Source organism: Quercus robur, chromosome 3 (genome assembly GCF_932294415.1).
Source record: "Quercus robur chromosome 3, dhQueRobu3.1, whole genome shotgun sequence".
Classification (NCBI taxonomy): domain Eukaryota; kingdom Viridiplantae; phylum Streptophyta; class Magnoliopsida; order Fagales; family Fagaceae; genus Quercus; species Quercus robur.
In genome coordinates, this window is record NC_065536.1 from 57,450,739 (window position 1) to 57,470,726 (window position 19,988).

General features: G+C 36.7%; 1 protein-coding gene across 2 annotated transcripts; it reads right to left on the minus strand.

The window, feature by feature from the left end:
* Window positions 1-23: 23 nt before the first annotated feature.
* Window positions 24-18,774, minus strand: LOC126718529 (methyl-CpG-binding domain-containing protein 9-like). Of its 2 annotated transcripts, XM_050420786.1 has the most exons (11): window positions 18,246-18,774; window positions 15,960-16,680; window positions 14,700-15,824; window positions 14,135-14,611; window positions 13,159-13,464; window positions 12,234-12,572; window positions 9,999-10,097; window positions 5,422-5,856; window positions 2,517-4,865; window positions 1,258-1,627; window positions 24-605 (listed from the first exon to the last, which is right to left on the minus strand). In XM_050420786.1, exons 1-10 carry the CDS (start codon window positions 18,470-18,472, stop codon window positions 1,268-1,270), a joined length of 6,438 nt encoding a protein of 2,145 aa, XP_050276743.1. In that variant the 5' UTR covers window positions 18,473-18,774; the 3' UTR covers window positions 24-605; window positions 1,258-1,267. The 2 variants fall into 2 exon arrangements, with proteins under 2 accessions (XP_050276743.1, XP_050276744.1); XM_050420787.1 differs by lacking the exon at window positions 24-605 and having other exon boundaries at window positions 695-1,627; window positions 15,960-16,486; window positions 18,246-18,412.
* Window positions 18,775-19,988: the final 1,214 nt, after the last annotated feature.

The window sequence follows — 19,988 nt, forward strand, 5'->3', positions numbered from 1 at the left end:
TAAAAATAGTTGCTTGAATCATATAAGCAGTATTCTGTGAGTGATGTAATTTATAGTTGTCTTTGTGGGATGTTTCTGTACAAACCAAGTCCATAATTTGAATATGATCTTGTAAGTCTGAAAATGGGGGAAAAGAAAAGGTTCAAAGGCCAATGCTCGTTATAAAGCGTTGCTAGTATGTGCAGAGCACTTATTGATATGTAACTTAACATTAGCATGAGATGAGGTTTTTGGGTACTGTGCGTGCTTACAATGGGAGCATACTCCCAAGGGTTTTACTACAACCTTGGATGTGGCTTGATTGTGTCAGCTCGTCAGCAATAGCCATGAGGGTCCGAACCAGCTTTCTCCAGAGAATCAGCACACCACAACGGGAAAACATCTAGCGTGCAAAACATAGCAGTAGAATTCCAATAATCCAATTCATTTGAAAATCCAGTCGACAGGAAGGTACTCAAATTTCACTGTTGCATTTCATTTGCTCTGTGATTTATCCCCAACCAGGCCTCATGGAAACCTGTAGTTCTTAACATAATCTGGTTTTAACCAGCGTGCTCTTTGAGGATAAAAACCAGTGCACACAAGTGAGTGCAAAACCCCCATTCCTGTCAATTGCGAACAGCTACTTAACAAGAGAAAAATCAAGGAATATGAAACCCAAGCAAGATAGTAAAGGTGTTTGTGTAGAAAAGAATGAAATACGAGAAGATAACTAATCAGTTTCATTACCTTCACATAACTTTTACATATATTAATTTCTTACATACATTGAATGTGGGTCTCGCTATTCAGCAGACGACTCCAAATATCTTTCTTCTATGCCTCTCTCTTCCATTTCTCTGTTTCTTTTTCTAATCAAACATGTATCTCAAGCTCTAAGAAACTTGTCTCAAACTGCAATTGTACTAGCTCAATTCATAACACCAGCATGTATCAACTTCCCCTAACAACACCCAATGGCGTCTGCTTTTTGATCCAAGTTAGTGTGTCAAGTAGCTCTATAGTTACACAGATAGCAGCAAAAGCAACACTTTCACCTGCCTGTCTTATCTATCCTATACCTAATTTACTAGCTATGACACTGAGGTTAAAAATTTATTGTACCGTTAAACAGTTAGGCATGCTTCTGCTTTACATGCCACCAAGACAACTTGGTAAGTTAGTTTCTTCACAAATGAAGAGAAGCCCATCTTCTCTCTCTCTTTTTTTTTTTTTTTTGGGGGGGGGGGGGGGGGGGGGGGTGGTGTTTGTAATTACCTTTCCATACTCATCCCCCTGAATCTTTCCTTTTCTTGCTTCTTTTGCTACTTGGGTTGGCATTATCTGTTAAATCTACACCAAAAGTCTTCTGGACTGGCTTGCAACTTGTCATTGGAGTATCTAAAGGATTTGAACAAGTCAAAATTTTTATATCTGATTCGCTGCCCAGATTTTCAATCACAGTAGGACTGGAACTTGGCAAAGGCTTCTCATAAACAAGGGAAGCATCTAAGGTGCATATGTGAAGAGCAAGGGAGGAGATGGTAGCAATCCTGGCTGCAGCAGAGAGGGATGACCAATACTGCCTTCCATTCCTCAGGTACTCAGTTTTTATCATTTCCTCAAATACAATAGTTGCTTGAACCATCTGAAAGAGTAAGACAAGAGGATTTTCATTTGACTACTCATTTCCATCAAAGCAATGCCAAGGAAACAAATATGGTGCAGAACTAGAGCTATGAAAATGTCAATGTATCATCTAAATCTAAAAAATTTCTCCTGACAAAGAAAACATGAGGTTCAGTAATGTCAATGGTGGGTACTGATACGTAATTTTGTATCATGCATGGTGTTGTAAAACATAATACAATCACAAGGTTCTAAACTGTCTACATCAGGGGAAAAAAATGATTTGTTGGAGAGATTTGATAACATGCTACATAGCAGCCTAGCTTATGAAACTTTGACACTAGGAGGGTGTTTGGCTCTGGCCCAATAGGAAAAAAAAAGTTCTACGGATATAACAAAAGCCAACGACATTTTCACAACAAGCTGAGGTGTCAGCCCAACATAAGTCAAAATAAAATAAACTAGAATAAAAAAAATATTATATGGGACCCACTACAAAACAAAAGTGTTGTAAGATTTTGTTGTGCCCCAAGACTTCATTGGAAGAGAAAAAAGTGTGGTTGGTGAATAATGGAAGTTGGCCACCTAAGAATATTATTTTTTTGATAAACTTTTTAAAATATGGAATTGGTTCTAAAATACATGTCTTTTTAAACGGTTTAGCTTATCTCCATTACTTTTTTTAATTGGATATTTCATTTTGTTTTAAATAACAATAGTAAGTGGTAATGAGTTTTAATCTCCACATTTTATTTAATTAGTGGGTGATGTGACAATTTCTCATTAAAACAAAAGAAAATTTCAGTTTAAAAAGTACTGGAAGTAAGCTAAACCCCTTTTTAAAATACATCCTCAAGCTTTAGCACGGGAATAATATTTCCATAATGGAAGAGGAGAAATTGACTAACCTCCATTATCGACTTGGCAGATTTAACAAACACACGCCAGGCATGTCTTTTATCCAAACCAGCCATTGATGGTTTCAGAGCTTCCTCGGGAAGGGCAGCATCCATATCGAGCAAGTTCATTTTGAGCTGCCTAAGAAGCTGAACTGCCCTGCCAATAATGGGTCTTGATGAAGATTCACAAATTATGGAGCAGTTCACAACCCTCAGATCTGAATTTTTCAAGAAAGGAGATTTAACTCCTTTCATAGATCCCTCAAATTTCCCATTCTTGGCAAATCTTCTAGTCGAGTTAATGGAAAATTTGCCTTGTCTCCCATTGATTTTCATTTTCCCTTCCACTGAATGTTGCAGCTGATTTTCTATGTTCTTGGAATTACCACCTTGCTTCCCCTCATTTTTCCAAGAAGGCTCTAACTTTAAGGTGGGGTCATCCAGGAAAGGAGATGTGCTTGGTACAAATGATGGAACACCATTTGAACCAATAAGTCCTATTTCCTGTACCAATTCCTTATTAGAGTCTTTAGTGATAAACTTGGTACTTATCTCCTCAATGTCAAATGGGCAAGCCAACTCCTCCGTGATTTTATTAAACTCAACCCCAACCACATGCATTACACTTCCCGACACTCTACTAAGACCTATTTCATTAGAGCACTCCCCCAGTGAGGTTTCAGTCATCATCATCCCCTTCCCCTTCAAGACACTACCATTCACCTTGTTCCCAGAGGTAGGCACACTTGGATGGCACATTCCATTGTCATGCCTCTTGAGTTCCTCACTAGTAGAGAATGATTGGTGGCATGAGTAGCAATGGCATCTAGAAGGCCATATGAGTTCTAGGCAGTCACATCGGCACATTTTCTCTGAAAATTTTACTTCTGCCTTCCAACTCTGCTTCATAGGAATGGAAGATTCTGATTTCAAGCAAGCACCAAACTTCTTCTCCAGTACAATTGAAGCCCCAATAGCATTAGAATTTACAAGTTCTTCGCTGTTATCGGGCTTTGACGAAGTTGGTTGATCCACACCCTGAACACAATTTATTGCTTCATTGGAATCCTTGTATCTTATATTTTGCCACTGTAAAATAGCACCTAATAGGTCTCTCTCTAGTGGGTGAGTATCCCTCAACCATTGAATTAGTTCTTCAATTTCAGTGTCAGATTGAAAAGAAATCCATGGAAAAGTTGTGTTATCATTGTGCACGTACATATAAGGATTAGATATGTCAAGTCCTTCAGAACTCAAAACACTCCCAGTTCCAAAAGGACATCTCAAAGTTGAACTGCTAGGCAATGAAGTTCCCTGTTTTTCTATTTTCTTTTGCAGCACTAACATAGTCCCATCAATAACCACCCATGGAGGCGTACCCGGCCAGGAAAAGCCCCAGTAGAGCCGGCCAGCAGAGTCCCTGCCCAGAAAATCCTTCCGCAATGATACCTTCAGAAGTTGTGATTCTAGACAGGCAATTGAATCCTGCAAAACAGTAATCTCATTCTTGAGGAAGCTTGCCTTGAGGTTCTTGGCTTGTGATTCATTCACAGCAGGTTGAATGATGCCACGATAGCTGGGAAACAAATTCCCACTGTTAATGTGCACTGCATGTACATGTTCAGCTACATGGGTTCTAATGGTATCTGATGAGAGATGACCTCTTAGAAATTCACAATAAGGCACCCTTGAACCATCAACACTGCCATTTTCCAAGTCCTGCTTTCCTTCAAAATTACTCCATGTGACATTTGCTCTGCTAGGCTTATCTTTCTGTTGTTGAGGAATGGAAAAGGGTAGCATGTTTTGCCTACTGTATGAATCTTTTTCACTGGAAGGCATCATACGACATAAAGAATTCTCAGATATAAAACCATTCTTACCAAAAGATAGTTGATTTTTTTGAAATTCAACATCATGCATCTTGACAATTTGACTACCACTACTGGTAGAATGTTTCTCTGAACTGCTTTTTGAATATAACCAACATGGTTGTTTACTGGAATCATTTGGCACAGGCCACCCTAATCCATCTTCCAAAGTATTCATATTAGTGGAGAAGGGCGACATGCAACTGCTTCTACTAAGTAGTTGCCCCATCAATTTACGATAACTTGTTCGCACTATAGCAACTTCTTCTGTTACAGAATTTCCAACACCATTGAGCGTGCTTTGGTTCACTTTCCCCACTTGGGCAGCTACAACTTCTTCTCTCAACTTCAGGTTTCTCCATTCTGAAGATAGTGAATGCAGTTTCTGCTGCAAATCAGCAGACATAGAGGCACACTGTTCTAGGTGTTCCCGAATTTTAGCAGAGTTCAGCACCTCGTCACACAAGAACTTTAGAAGAAAAATCCTCTGCAACCAAGATAGGAGCAGAATCAGTTAAACATGATAGATATGAACAATAACAACTTAGATAAACCTAACACACATAACTAATTACAAATATAATGCAGCTTGTAGTAAAAAAAACCTTCAGACTAAATCTAACATATTTAATTAGACCAGAAACATCCACCATGTGCTGACATTGGAAGCTCAATTCCACAAAATGAAAATAGAGAAATAGTCACTATATAGTTTCTGAAGATCAGATATTAAACCATCAATCTCTCTTTGCTCTTAAATTTATATTATTACTGAGGACCACATACTGTATTATCATTCTACTTTTTTCTAAAAAAGAAATGGCAGAATGTATATGCAACATACACACAGAGACCCAGTAACTATACTGGTTACCTGTATTGGATGAAGAGTTCAAAAAATCCAAGCTTTCAATAGAAAAAGCAATGATCAAAGAGCCACTACTTAGATGGCATACATTCAATATGTAACTTAAAACTGCAATTGGGTCTATCAAAAATCAAGTTGAGGCAGTAAAAATATATAAAGGGACCAATTGACAAACCTCCTCTACGGTGTATTCCCAGTACTCCTTCATCGCCATTGTGGTTACCAAATGGGCCAGAGCTTTTGGAAATCTGTGATTGAACTCTCTTTGACATCTCTTTTTCCGGAACCTGCTAATGACCTCAGTACTTTGTGAAGATCCTTGAGTGATACAATTACCAGTAACACAAGAAGGACAATACCAGTTTCCATGAGGAATTTTGGCAAGTGGAGGATTTAAGCAATATGTATGATACCCTGAATCACACGTATCACACAACAACACATTCTTATCATCCTTATTCACACCGCACAATTTACAGACACCCTCATCTGAACGAGCCTTGGGATTCTCTCTTGCACATTCATTAATATCTCCCATCTTGTTTTTTGCTTCAGCACTTGAGCATCCTCCAGTTTCATTATCCACAAGTTTTGGGACAAAATTGAGAACCTGCAGTGGATATTAACCATGCTAAAGCTCCAACTGGATTGGAAAATATGTAAAGGTAAATTATATAAGAAGTGAATTTATGACTGCATGAGAAGGAAAGCTATGCTTTCAACCAATTAGCAAGCAACAAGTTAAAGGTATCAGCAATTCCTGGTCACTATCCTCTACACCCTATAGAAGCAAACTGTCACCAGCATAAATTCAAGGCCAATTAATTATTTTTATGCGTGTGTAGGCAAAGAGAGAAACTCAAGACACCAAAAGGCAAGTACATACTGAAGGCCCAGAAAAAATGCAGCCCTGAGGATTACATTCTCTATGGTTAGTTGAGTGAATCAAGTTGTTTTGTCATTTATCACCCATCAGGATCACATGGAAAGGAATTTTAACCATTGTTCATGTGGCCCTCATAGTTATGATGTGTTATTGAAAAGAAGATAAAGAAGGAACAATGGGAAAAAGAGAAATAATTTTCTTGCCTAAGCTACATGTAGAGACCAGTCTATGTAAATCTGTTGCTATCTGAAATTATTTATTGCCAGAATTAATTTTTTATGTAAATTAATTCCCTATGCTTCATTTAACTTCTAAGAGGGGAGGTGGAAGAAAATAGGAATTTTGCAACAGTCATCCCTACCCAACCTGTTTTAAGATTCAATCTTTTCAATTCTCCCAGCATGTGTTATTGGCAATGTAAACAAGAATGAAGGGTATAATCGTCCTAAATCTTCAAAACAGTTCCAAGTTTGTCATGACAACAGAATCTCTGGGTATTCCTTGCAGCATAAGGACTAGCAGAAGATCAAAAGAAAGTGTTGCATTAAAAGTGACAGCATATTGATCAATGCTTTACAGAGAATTTTTACTCAGAAATAGTGGAATGGCTAACAAGATTATGCTTTAATGACATAAAGCTTAGGTGATTTTGTGTAGGTAAATCTTTATGTAAAAAAAAAGGAAAAAAGAAGAAGAAGATCTTGGCCTCACTTAGCCACAAGCACAAGATTAGGGATTCCTGCCTTGTATATACAGCCACTACAAATTTTACTACAAGTACTTTACAAACTAATGTAGCATGCCACATCAGCTATAAAAAAACTAAATTGCCATGACAGATTTTATTCATTTTAGTTTTAAAAGCTTAAACAGCCAAAGTTTTTTTTTTCAAAACCCCATAAACAGCCAAATCTTAGATAATCCCAATTTGCACAATCTGATCCAGATTTCCACCTCTATTCTCATTCTTGGCACCAATCTTGAATCTCTTTTCTCCAGTACCTATATCTAGAGAACTTGATTGTTCATATCCTCTGTTCTCACTACTGGCACTGACCTTCAACCTTTGCTCTGATCCCTGCATCATCAAGTAGGAACTTTCCCTTTTAATTACGCTAATCTGTCTTAAGCTTGCACATGTTGTGGGAGGTTGTCAATTTCTGCCGTGCATATCTGACAATAAGCCAGGAAGCTTCACATACTTATCAATGACACAAAGTAAGATCTATCGTTTATTAACCCTCCATAACTGATAAATCATTCTATGATGTTGCCTATATTGAATTAAAACATAGCTTACATGTCTCTTTACCTTCCACGTTTGGGTTAAGGAGTATTGAGCACTCTCAGGTTGCTACCTTCTTTTTTGTTTTGCATGCTAGATTAGCTGTTGATGTGAATGGAGTTGTAACATCTAGTATTAGTTGTTTCTATGGACAATCAAATTTTCTAGATCTAAGTGCTGGAGAGCAATGATTCAGTATTGATGCTGGTGAGATTGGAGGAGGAACTCTGGAATAAGATTGTGCAAATTGGGGGATTTTTGAAGATTTTTCTTTTCAAGGTTTTTTTTTTTTTTTTTTTTTTTGGGGGGGGGGGGGGGGGGGGAGTTATAACCAAAAAGAATAAACACCTGACATGGCAATTTAGTTTTTTAATCGCTAATATGCATATGCCATATCAGTTTGCACAGGACTTGTAGTAGTTGTAGCATTGCTCAATCACTTATCTATGATGTATGTGTTGTCACACAAAATGGTGACAATCCCTAATATTAAAAGATTAGAATTTTGCATGACTTCCTCATGAAATAACTTTTGAAGATTCAAAACCATTACTTCTTCCTCATAATGCAAGTTTTGAATTCAATTCAGGAGTAAGAATAACATACAACTTGGTGATGGCGCAACTATAGCATCGATAGAGAAAATATATCCTTTTTGGAAGTCTAAGCTTAAGGCAAAGACCAAGAAAAAATGAATCTGGTAGTTAATTAGGTTTTTAGTACATTATTTTATGTTTTATTTGGTTTTTCTAGGGTGACAGAAATTTTCAGGATTCTATAATTGTTGGTTTTGGGTCATAGTTGTGGGCCTTGAGTTTTATTTTATTAATAGGTAAGTCTTATTTAATTCACGGGTATTTATGTGAGAGCTTTGGTTCAATTCAATTAGGATTGGATTTGCTGTTCAAATTAGTTCTAATTCTTTTTTTTTTTTTTTTTTTGATAAGTAAGGAGAATATTATTAATAAATGAAAAGCAAGAGAAACACAGAGTTCATGGTAGTGAACAAAGGAAAAAAGGAACAAAAAGACAAAGGCAGCCCCTAATCTATTCTAATAGAAGAAAGAAAATCCAAAAGGGTAGAACAATCCGAGAAACCCCAACATCGAGACCAATCAAAGAGGGTCCGTTGGCACAACTCTAATAACTGAACCACAGTTTTCCCCTCATCTTCAAAAGACCGCTGATTCCGTTCAGTCCAAATAGTCCACATTAAGTAGCCTGGAACCGAAACCCAAATATCAGAGCTATGCTTCCCAAGCCAATGATACCAACAAAATAATAAGTCCACGACTGAACCTGGCATGACCCAAACGATCCCAAACAACCGAAGCATATTCATCAATAAAGAATGAGCTATCAGACAAAAAAGTAATAGGTGATCCACAGATTCCGCATTGCAACAGCACAAACAACAACGACACAAACAACAACGATTTGCCAAAGGGCGACCACGAAGCATAAAATTATCCAAAGTTAGAATCTGACCATGGGCTGCTGTCCACATAAAAAAAGCCACCCGTTTAGGAACCTTAACTTTCCAAATTCCTTTCCAAGGGAAAATGGAAGGAGCTGCATTTCGAATCTTGTGATAAAAAAACCGAGTATCAAACTTCCCACTGCCATTTAGATCCCAACAAAGCCTGTCACACCCTCCACCCCTAGATTGGGTTGTTCTAGATGCAGTCAACACTGCAGGGGGGGTGTTACTAGTTTGGGACAAGAGAGTTTTTGAAAAAGTTGACTATGTTGTTGGTATGTTTTCTATTAATGTTTTATTGAAGGGGGTTGTTGATGATTTTGTATGGGCTTGTTTAGGAGTGTATGGGCCTAATGAGGATTATCAACGGGGTGCTCTGTGGGAAGAACTTTCAAGGATGCACTCCAGGTGGAATACGGCATGGTGTGTTTTTGGGGATTTCAATACCATCCGATATCCGAGTGAGAGATTTGGTTGTGAGGCTTAGAACTATAAGGAAAAGTGAAGATTTAAGGACTACAAAGTTTGCTGTTCTGCAACAAGACAGTTAAACAGTAAGTGTTAAGTATTCGGTTGCAAAAAGCATGTGTGCCCTAGTGTAAGTGTGATCTTTCTTCTTTCCCCTTTCCTATCTCTTCTCCTTCAATCTCTATTTTCTTCTCATCTTTCTCATGATACTATTCATGGGTACTGTTTATACAACCTCTGAGCACCATGAATTTCCTTCTTTTACTATAGGGGCAAAAATCAAGAACCAAAGTTACAATGATCAAGTAAAACCAGGAGGAAAAAACAAGAAGAAGATGAAAGAATTAAGCTCCATTCAAGGAGAGTGTGAAAGAAAAAAGACTTAAACTTGAGAATAAACTGTCCACAACCCTCAAAGCTTCTAGGATTTTGTTCTCACCAAATACTCCGCATCAATCAATATATGATAACATGAAAGAATTTTGCCAATGAAATACTGGAAATTCCCAAATAACAAGGAGCAATAGTGGAAGTTTTGTTAAGACATGACTATATATGGATCAGTTAGACATGAAAACTAATAGTGAGCGAACTGAAAAGAAAAGGGAAAGATGCAGAACGGTACCAACAAACCTCTTTTTTATAAAGTACTTCAAATTTTTGGGATAATGTTTCAGCCAAATGGATCAAATCTGCCTGATCTCCACAAGCAGTTCGAATGTTACGCCAAACCTGCCCAAAGAAGATAAGATCATGAACTTCACATTTGCATGTATCATGTACCAAAAGATTTAGCTTAAGATTTTCTTCTGAATGATGAAGCATTAGATGATGCGGGCAGCAAAAGTTTAAAAAATAAATAATAATAATATATAAATAAATAAACCAACCCAATACATTTTGATAAAAAGCAAAAATGAATTCACAAACTTGCTTCATGTGGTGGTAGTGTTCTGTGCGTGTGTATGTTGCCATATGGTTAGAGAGGCTGCACAGTGAAAACCTTTTTATTTATTTAATATGTAACAAATTTTATTAAATAAAAAGAAGGGCATAGCCCAAGCACACAGGAAGTATACAATTGATCTGAGAAAATGAAGTTCCTATTTAATTGTCAACAAGAAACTAAATTTTCACGTGAAGCTCTGAGCATTTTGGATCCCACATCAGAAGTTATTATATCTTCATCTAATAAAAGTTAAATAAACTGGAGGACATAGTTATAAGTGGAATGTAGTAGACAGTATGTCAACATTACAAATTGCTTGCTCCAAACACATTTACTGCGATTCAGAATCATGAAGAATTTTGCTATCTTCTCCTCCCCCACCATTCTTTGTGGAGTAGGCAAGAAAGTTGCTATTCCTTAAGTAACTGAGAAAAACTATTGGGGTAAACGAATTGCAAGATATGGCACACCTTAGCAGATACAAAAACTTGCAACTTTAGATATGAAACACATTTCAGACACAATAATTGCACTTACACACGCACACACACCTAGTTATCCTTCTTTTTTTTATGTAGAAGAAAGACATGATCTTTACACACCATGCCTGTTAATCATTTACTAGGCAAATTATAGACAAGTATCATCATGATCTTCTTTAATTTATTTGATTGTGAATATTTAATTTAAATTTTTAAATATATATTTATTTAATCTTCTTGCTTTAATTAATATAATGTAAGAAGAATATTTATCCATGTTGTGTCTAGTGTCTTAGCAAGACAGTTTTTAAGGTGACACTGCAACAGGATCAAGTTAAAAGCATTACATTTACACCTATTTGGTTGTGAGGGTAGAAAATATTTGTGATTTCCACCATGTGTGCTTGGTATCGAAGATGGCAAAATTGGTATAGAAGATGGCAAAGTGGAAGATTGGAGAATAAATTACTATCATGCCTTTATTATATAAAAGTTAATAAATGGAAGGAAAAGTAGAGGGGTAATTTTGTAACTTCTCAATGTCATTTCCCCTCTCATTTTTCTCCCAATTTAGATGGGGAAAAATGGACCTGGGTGAAAAACTCCAACTACCCCATTTTCTTTCCTCTCCCTTTTCCAAGCTCTCCCTTTTCAAATTAACCAAACACAACATAGCATTAAATTTTCTCATATAAACCAGATGTCTTCAATCTTCATAGAGAGGTTCAGGGACTGCACTTATATGGTAGTTACACGATTAAATTTAAGGGTTATGTCACATGAACTTTTCTTGCTCACATTCTCAAAAAATTCTTAGACCAATATTTTTTTTATGAGTACTAAAAATCCCAATGTGATATTTTCCTATACCAATATCCAATTGCTTGCTCACACTTGTAAAAAATATAGCTTGCCCATATTATCTGTTAACAAGTTAGATAAAACTATCACGGATTTATCGTTATTGAAAATTTTGATCTTATACATCTTTCAGTGTTGTTGTATATACACTAAATAGATGATTTCCAAACATATATTCCTCTATACACTGATAAATAAAAAATCCTCTACATACTAACCGTCCATGAACTGAAATACATCAAAAACCCACCACAATCCCATCTGAACTAATCACAACTTACTCAACTCTCTTGGCCATTAAATTTTTTTTTTTATGTCAAATGCATTTGAACCAAACAGTTGGGATTTATGCTTTCTTGATCCGAGTTCATAGAATGTCTTCATGTGTTCAATCAATTTTATCTAGGATCTAAAGCAAGCTCTTTCAATATATAAGTATAACGGAAATAGCCTTTTTGCCGATATATATGCATACTGGGAATGAATTATGCAACAGCAGAAAATAAAAAATTTTAAAAATTAAAATTAGACATTGAAAATCATAGAGCCAAATAGATTAAGTAACATAGAGCAAACCTCTCGAACATCCTCAAGAAAAGCATCATGTGATCCACCATATGCCCCAGAAGTCAATTTCATATCAATAATTCTGAAGTCTAAAGGACGTGACAACATTGAAGGAGATTGAAGAAGCCCCTCATCATCATCATCATCATCAGAAATATTAAGTGATCCTCCAAGCACGCTACCAAAAACCATTTTTTTATCTGCAGCTGCGGCTAGGTGAAGCACATTTCGGCATTGTTTCATAATCACATCAGATACAGTGTTAACACACTTGTCTTTCCTCTTTCTATTGGGTTTCTGCTGCGGGTCTTCACCACACACCTCTGCCAGTATTGAGAGCACAGCTTTCTGCAACCAACCAATAATAACAAGCCTTGAGTTTGGCATAAGGCTCCATATAAATGTCTTTAGTTTAAATTTTTAGATACTTTTAAGTTTTAAATTATAATTTAGGATAGCTTGATACACGTCCTCTGGATTTGGGTTTTCTCCTCATATAAAATAACATATCTTTACTCTATATGTCTTTAGCTTAACAAAGATATAAGCTAAAGGTTAACGAGAACAGGGATTTCTTTAAAATTCAATGAATTATTAGAGATACTAACTTCAATGTGACCGAATGCATGAAGTGGGGAGCATATTTAGAGATGACACTAGAGGAAAAATTGACAGTGCCTAACAGTCTCCAGTTATCCCATAGCAAATTAAAGTGAAATTTATGACCCTACTGGTAAGGCAACAACTTATCATTCCTATAGCTGCAGCTTAAAGAATTCAAAACTTGCCACGTTGACAACAAGATTTGAAAATTTTGACTGATTCATCTTGCTAGACATAATGGAAACATTAACTCTCCATCTTAATTTATGAAATAAGATTTTTAAATACCATATTCTGAAATTTCTCATAGAAAGAAACGAGTAGTAAGTACCTTGGTAGGCCCTGAAGCATTTCCCTTGTAAACTTCCTTACTTATTGAATGCTCCAGTACCTTCTTTGCCCATTCTGGGGGATCTTTCTCCAGAGCACTATAAACACAGTTTCTAATTCTAGCTCCAACATTAGTGGGTAGCTTTCTAACAGGTTCCAGAGCTTGCGCCCACTCAGGAGTTTCACCATTATTCACTGTAACTGTTTTGCAACCAACAATTGTATCAGACTTCTTGTGTTCAACACTTGAACCATTATCGACACTGTGTGCTGAGCCAAAGATTTGCTTTGTAGCCTCTGCAAGCAGCTGAGAATAACAAAAATTAGGGCACCACTATCTAATGAGCATCTTCTACAATTTTAGGATCATGAACCAGAAACCAAAATAAAACCTAGATTGTACCAGTGCAAGAAGACGTACAAACATATATATATATATATATATATTAAAAAAATAAGAAAGAATGGGAGAAATGGGAGAAAGAGTTCATGAATTCAACATAAGGAAAAAAAAGAATAAGAAAAAGTGAAAAAACCCAAAATAAATTACTAACTTCAACAGTCATCAAGCACATTTAGGCATGTAAGTGCAACCTAATCAAACCTCATTCGATTTCAAATTCACAATTCCCATTTAATGGCTAATATTTTTATAGTTAGATTTGACCCTACTTATCCACAATCTTAATCACAAATTACAAAATGAGCTATTATAGTGATGAGATTGCAGAGAAATATTAGAGGAAATAGGCGTTAAAAGTTCATGGAATCGCTTTTTTAAAATTTATTATTATTATTTTGATTGGTATATGACACACACACACACACCCTCCACCTAGAACTTATAAGGGGAGGAGGTGCCGGTTGAGCTAGAGCTCATTGGTGCCTTTTCAAATTATTTAAAAACGCTTGTCTTTTAAAAAGAATCAAATAAAACATTATTGCAAGTAGATTACAGAACAAACGGCAAATCTTACCAGTGTATCTGCTTCTCTTCCAGCCACTTCCACATTAGAATCAGAGATTAGTCCACCATCACCTCGCAAACACTGCAACACTTTGCAACTCTCACGGCCAATGATCTCTGTAGAGTCAAGGTTACCATGCATGAATGAAACAGTTAAAATGTACCTTCGAGCTAATTCTAGCCATGTAAGTTCATCAACTGGGAGCATGTCAAGCATGGATTTCTTGACAGAAATCACGTAGTCTGCATCTTTCTTCCTTCCCCGTCTAAACTTAGATCCTACAACATCAGAATTAGGATCTACAAATGCTGCCACCTTGACCTGCAGTTCACCTAGTAGCACTTTTAGGAGTGAGCAGTGAACCTTCGTCAAAGTTCTCCTAGTAATAAAGGAATAGCCATTTATAAGTTCCTCTTCAAGTTCCTTGAATGATAAAGGTTCCTCCAGCCCTAAAACTTCAGAGAAACGGCAAAGTAACTCCCAAGACTGAACAAGTAGAATAGAACAGGGTAAGTATATGAACCTATAATTTTTACAGGTTTCCATGATACTTAAAACTAGCATTAACCCATACCTGAAGAACATCACCAATTGAATCAGCAGGAAGCTTTAAGCTAACTGGCTTGCCAGGAGGAGAGCAATCTTTCTTGACAGATTCTTCAAATGCCCGCTTCCTAGATCTTTTACAGCCTTTGAGAAAACCATCTGCTTCTTTCTCACTTTGCATACCAGTCTTCCTTTTGACAAGAAGAAACCCACTTCCAACAGTTTGTAATTTTGATACGTCACATCTTTCATTAAGGAACTTATATTCTGAACAGGCATGTACCCCAGGAAGCTGTTCTATAAATTCTTGCACAAATTCCATATCTAGTCCAAATCGGTCTTGGTCTAACCACTTCACCAGTGCTTCACAAGTAGTAATGAGCTCATCATCACTTTGAATACAACATGGGATGTTAATAGGGCCAGAAATATAGCAAAACTTAGCCAATGAATCATCACTTTTTGTACTCTCAGAGTGCAAGCATGATGACCACATTCTAGGGACAGCATCCTTGCAGCAAAACTTACATAAACCAGTCTTCTTGTATACATTGCGGCAAGCATCTGCTAAAGTTTGAGATACCATTTTCCATACTGAAATTGATGATCTCCCTTCTACTAAGAATTCACCAATATTATCTATCACCCCAGAGTTCACAGCTGTATATTTCCTAGGACTTTGAGGAAAGAAATTTGACTCTGTTTGCAAACTATTCATTGTCTGCAAATTGCAGACTTCATTTGAAATATTCCCAGAACCTGCTAACCTATCATGATCTAGTTGTGGAGGGCTATGATCAAACAATATCATCTGAATATTTATATCATCATCATCAATTATAACAAAAGTAGTTGAATCATCACTTTCCACTTTACCTTCAGCATTGTGTAAGCCAAAGCCTGGCTTGGAGATTACTGTTGATCCAATAGGAATAGGCCGCGCAGAACATGAAAATCTTTGAACCTTGAAAACTGGACCAGAATCTCCACCATCTGAGATATCACACACAAAAAGAGACCCGGTAATCCTATCATGCCAGCTGGATCTATAGCCTATTGGCCAGATCTGGCTAGTATTATGATATGAGGGTCGGGGATCAACCTCCCCCACAGAAAGAATACAGAAGTCTTCAAACTGAATTGGGAGTCCTTCCTACAATGGTATTATAATAAAATATGAGGTCAGACAGGATACTAAATGAACCATAAACTTACCAATATAACCATCATAATTCTAACACTACAATAATACAAACATGGGATAAAAGATAAGTTGGTCTAAAAGTACCTGAACCTGCCCAACAGCACAGCCTTCATTATCCTCTGATGATGTAGTCTCTGTGGTTCCTGAATTATCCTTCAACCTGCAGGCCTGATTAACCTCAGTCCCAATGCCCAATGAGACCTCTCCATGAAAACTTCTCAAATTTTCTTGGAATCTTTCCAAATTCTTCGCTTTTGAATACATAGACTCTTTTCTCCGGCACAAATGCAATCTTTTGCGCAAAAAAGCAAATCTATCACTTGTGCCCTCAGGTTCTACAGAGAGGCAGTCTAGTACCAACCCAAGATGACGGGCAACATCAAACATTGAAGGGAACTTATTTCCATCTGGGGCACAGTAAACGGGAAAGATTTTTTTTCTATTCTGACAATAGCTTAATTCTACTCGCCAACCATCCTCGAGTATGCCATGATTTTCAGCAATAAATTCTCTCAGTTCTTGCATATATGCCTCACTTGGATTCTGGAATGGTATTTTATGGGGTGTAGTATCGCTAGCCCAAAGCCCTCCTTTTAGTTTAGAGCCTAGATCTGTTTCAGTAAAATTTCCATCAAAATTCAGTCTCTGCTGCACCGAATCTTTAAAATCTGATCTAACATTATGTCTCACACTGCCAGGTGTCTTCAGAAGATCAAATTCATTCCCCACATATAACAAATTTGAACATGTCACTGGGTCATTTAATGAGTTTCCAATAAAAGAAGAATCACGCACTACGTGCATTCTACAAACCACAAGACATGTAACCCATCAATTGTTAAAGGACTCACACATTTAAAAAAGAAAAAAAAAATTCAAGACTGAAAAATATATACACTATGAATAAAATACAAGCCAAAAAAAGAAAAAAAAAAAAAAAAAACCCATTGCCTCGAGGATAATTAAATGCAGCATTCAAACCAACAATGTTCAATCAGAACAGCAGTCAAAAGTGAACACCAAAGGCAATTCATTAAGATTTTCTAGCATCCCTCCATGTGGAAATCAGCATGTTCATTAGAAAGTCATTTACACCAGAGGACAACTACCGTATCAGAATTGGCTTAATAAGAAAAAGGTTGAAGAATAGGTCCTTCTAATTAACTTTTATTAATAGGTCTAAAATTTTCTTCAGAGTGACTAAAACATTTTTAATCTAAGAAGCACAGACACTTAAAAACCCCCAAGCATGTCCAATTCCGACATGTGTCTATGTCAGACACATACAGTTTTCTTCAGAATGTGACTAAAATATTCTTAATCTAAGAAGCACAGACACTACTAAAACCCCCCAGCATGTCCAATTCCAACATGTGTCTATGTCAGACACGTAAAGTTTTGTTCCGAATGTGACTAAAACATTTTTAATCTGAGAAGCACAGACACTAAAAAATCCCCCAGCATGTCCAATTCTGACACGTGTCTATGTCAATCATGCCAGGGATGCTTCTGCTTGCGTGTTCCCAATCCCCGGCTATTTTTCATAAGACTTGTGTAGTCCACCCCCAAAAGTGACTTGGATGGAAGTGATAAGCAGATTGATTGATTGCTTGAAAAAGCAGTACCTAGCTGCGTGACAAACTATTCCTTTACTGATTGGAATGATATTATTGAAATGAGATTCCTTTTATTGCTTGCGCCTTCCATAAATGGGGGATTTAGCGAAAAAATAATTTTTTTTTTTTATTGAAAAAGAATTCCTTTTATTTTAGATATGCTCTTAAAGATTCTGATAGTTGTTATAGCTAATTAACTGTGGTATCCCCACCGGGTTGTGTCCTAATTTCCAAGAATTGACGTGTTCCCGTGTCTCGGGTTTGTGTCCATGCTTCATAGTTTTTAATGCATTGCAATACAGAGCAAATAATACATGAAAAGGTAAAAACTTGAAGTAACTAGCCTGCTTTAAACTCTATTATCTACTAAATTCGTTAGGTGCTGAACATGTAAATGCTACTTCAAAACTAAAAAAAAAAAAAAAAATCTTTCTAACAAACCCTAGCAATGAAGCAGGTTATGCTAAAAATAGAGACTATAGTACAAAGTAGCTCAGGAAAAAAAAAAAAAGAATTTCACGTTCTACTTTGTTCTTGAATTATTCTCAAAAAAAAAAAAAAAAAACTTTGTTCTTGAATTCTCATAAATTAGCATTTTTTGAAGAGTGTTGATACAAATTTAGAAAGTTTAGCAGTAAAAGTTACTAAATTTATCTCAGCTACCAAATCGAAACTTTAAAATGAGAGAGATATTTCAAAATTGAACTAATTGAGCAAAAAAAAAAACAACAAATAGAGAGAGAGATATGCATACCGAGAGTTCATGGATTGGAGGCATTGATCAGCGTCGGGTTCGATGGGCGGAGCCGCATTGATATCGAGAAGCACGGCGGCGCGAGGTCGGCTCGGCGGCGGCGGCGGAGGCGGAGAGGGAGGCGGAGGAGGAGGAGGAGAGAGGTGAGAGTCGCGAGGAGAAGGAAGAGGAGGTTCGTTGAGGTCGATGTCGAAAGGCATAACTCGCGTCGGCTCGTTGAGCTCCATGGTTCAGTTAACTTAGAGTGAGAGAGCGAGATCATGGTGAGCTCGAGTTCGCTGTGGTTCGGAGCATTTTAGCTCCGGCGAAGATTTTTAGGTTTTGTTTGGCAGAGAGAGAAAAAGAAACAAAGGGATCGAAGTGAAGAGACGAGTGTGAGTGTGAGTGAGAGCCGAGATATAAGAGAGAGAGAGAGAAGTGCGGAAATGAATTGAAAGAAGTCGAGGGAAGCCGAGACATGGATTCTTCGGGACTCGCGTCAAGTGTGATAAAATTACGAAACTCACCTCCACTGGTTTTTGGTTTGTGGTTAGCGTGTATTTTGGGAGGGAGGGACTTTGATTAATAATAATAATAATAATAATAATTTTTAATTTTTCTTTAACTTTCAGTTTAAAAAACGAAACTAATAACGTTCACCTGATTCGGATTAATTAAATAGATAAAGTTTTTAGCGTTTGAATAAGAAGTTTGGAATTTAATTTTTTCTTATCTAAAAACTAATTAGGGTCAATTTTTAAATATAAAAATAGTATTATTGGACCCAATTTTAAAGTTATTTTTCTAAAAAAATTACTTTCAGGTTTTATGAACAACACAGAAGACTCACAAAAAATGCTAGATGCGCAAAAACGCTTGACGTGACCACTAGTTTTGATAGATAATAATAAGTTATTATTAAAAGTAGATATTATAAATTAAAAATCTCTAAAAAAAAAAAAAAAACAACGTTGATAAAAATATCTGGATCTGGGGTTTAATAAAGAGCCAAAAAAAGAGAGTACTAGTGTCTGTTTCTGTTTCTCTCTCTACTCGTGACCGGTATGTCAGAGACTAGGACATAAGGGAAAGCGTGCTAAGTACGTGTATGCTTAATACTTTTTATCCGTTCGTCAACAAAACGCTACGAAACGTAACGGCTTCGTCCTTCTTTCGTCTTTCTTTCACCAAATTTTAATCAATGTGAGGAGGAACAGGGGAATCTCATGTCAAATGGCTCTCTCCACCAAGGGGCCCGTCCAGAGAAACAGATAGAGAGAGACAATAATGTCATGACTTTTTTGCAGCTGTCCAATACTAGAAATGTGACTTCTCTTTTTCTTTTCCTTTTTTAGCACCATTGATTAGGGTTCTAGGAGTCTTGGACAGATGATACACTCAAAATGAGATTTGCGAGGTGGCCAAAGATTATTTTTAGTATCAAGGTGATTATGTTTCTGTTTTTATATATATGGGTTCATTATTCGTGTTAGAGATATATATTGTACAATATTTTTCACGATATCATTATGATTAATTAATGGGACTTTGCTGAAAAGTTTTTTTGTGTCTGTCATTAACTCAAGCAGTCTTGTTTATGGTGTTTTAATCACTTTTCATTAATTGCTACCTTAATAATGTGTGAAAAATTTCCTTCTTGAGTAATAGGAAGCGGGCTAATCCCTGAAAATGCCCTCATTCCTTTGTTGCTAGGGCTAAAAATCTTCTTTCTCATTTATAAGAATACAGTCACGTGATCTATAT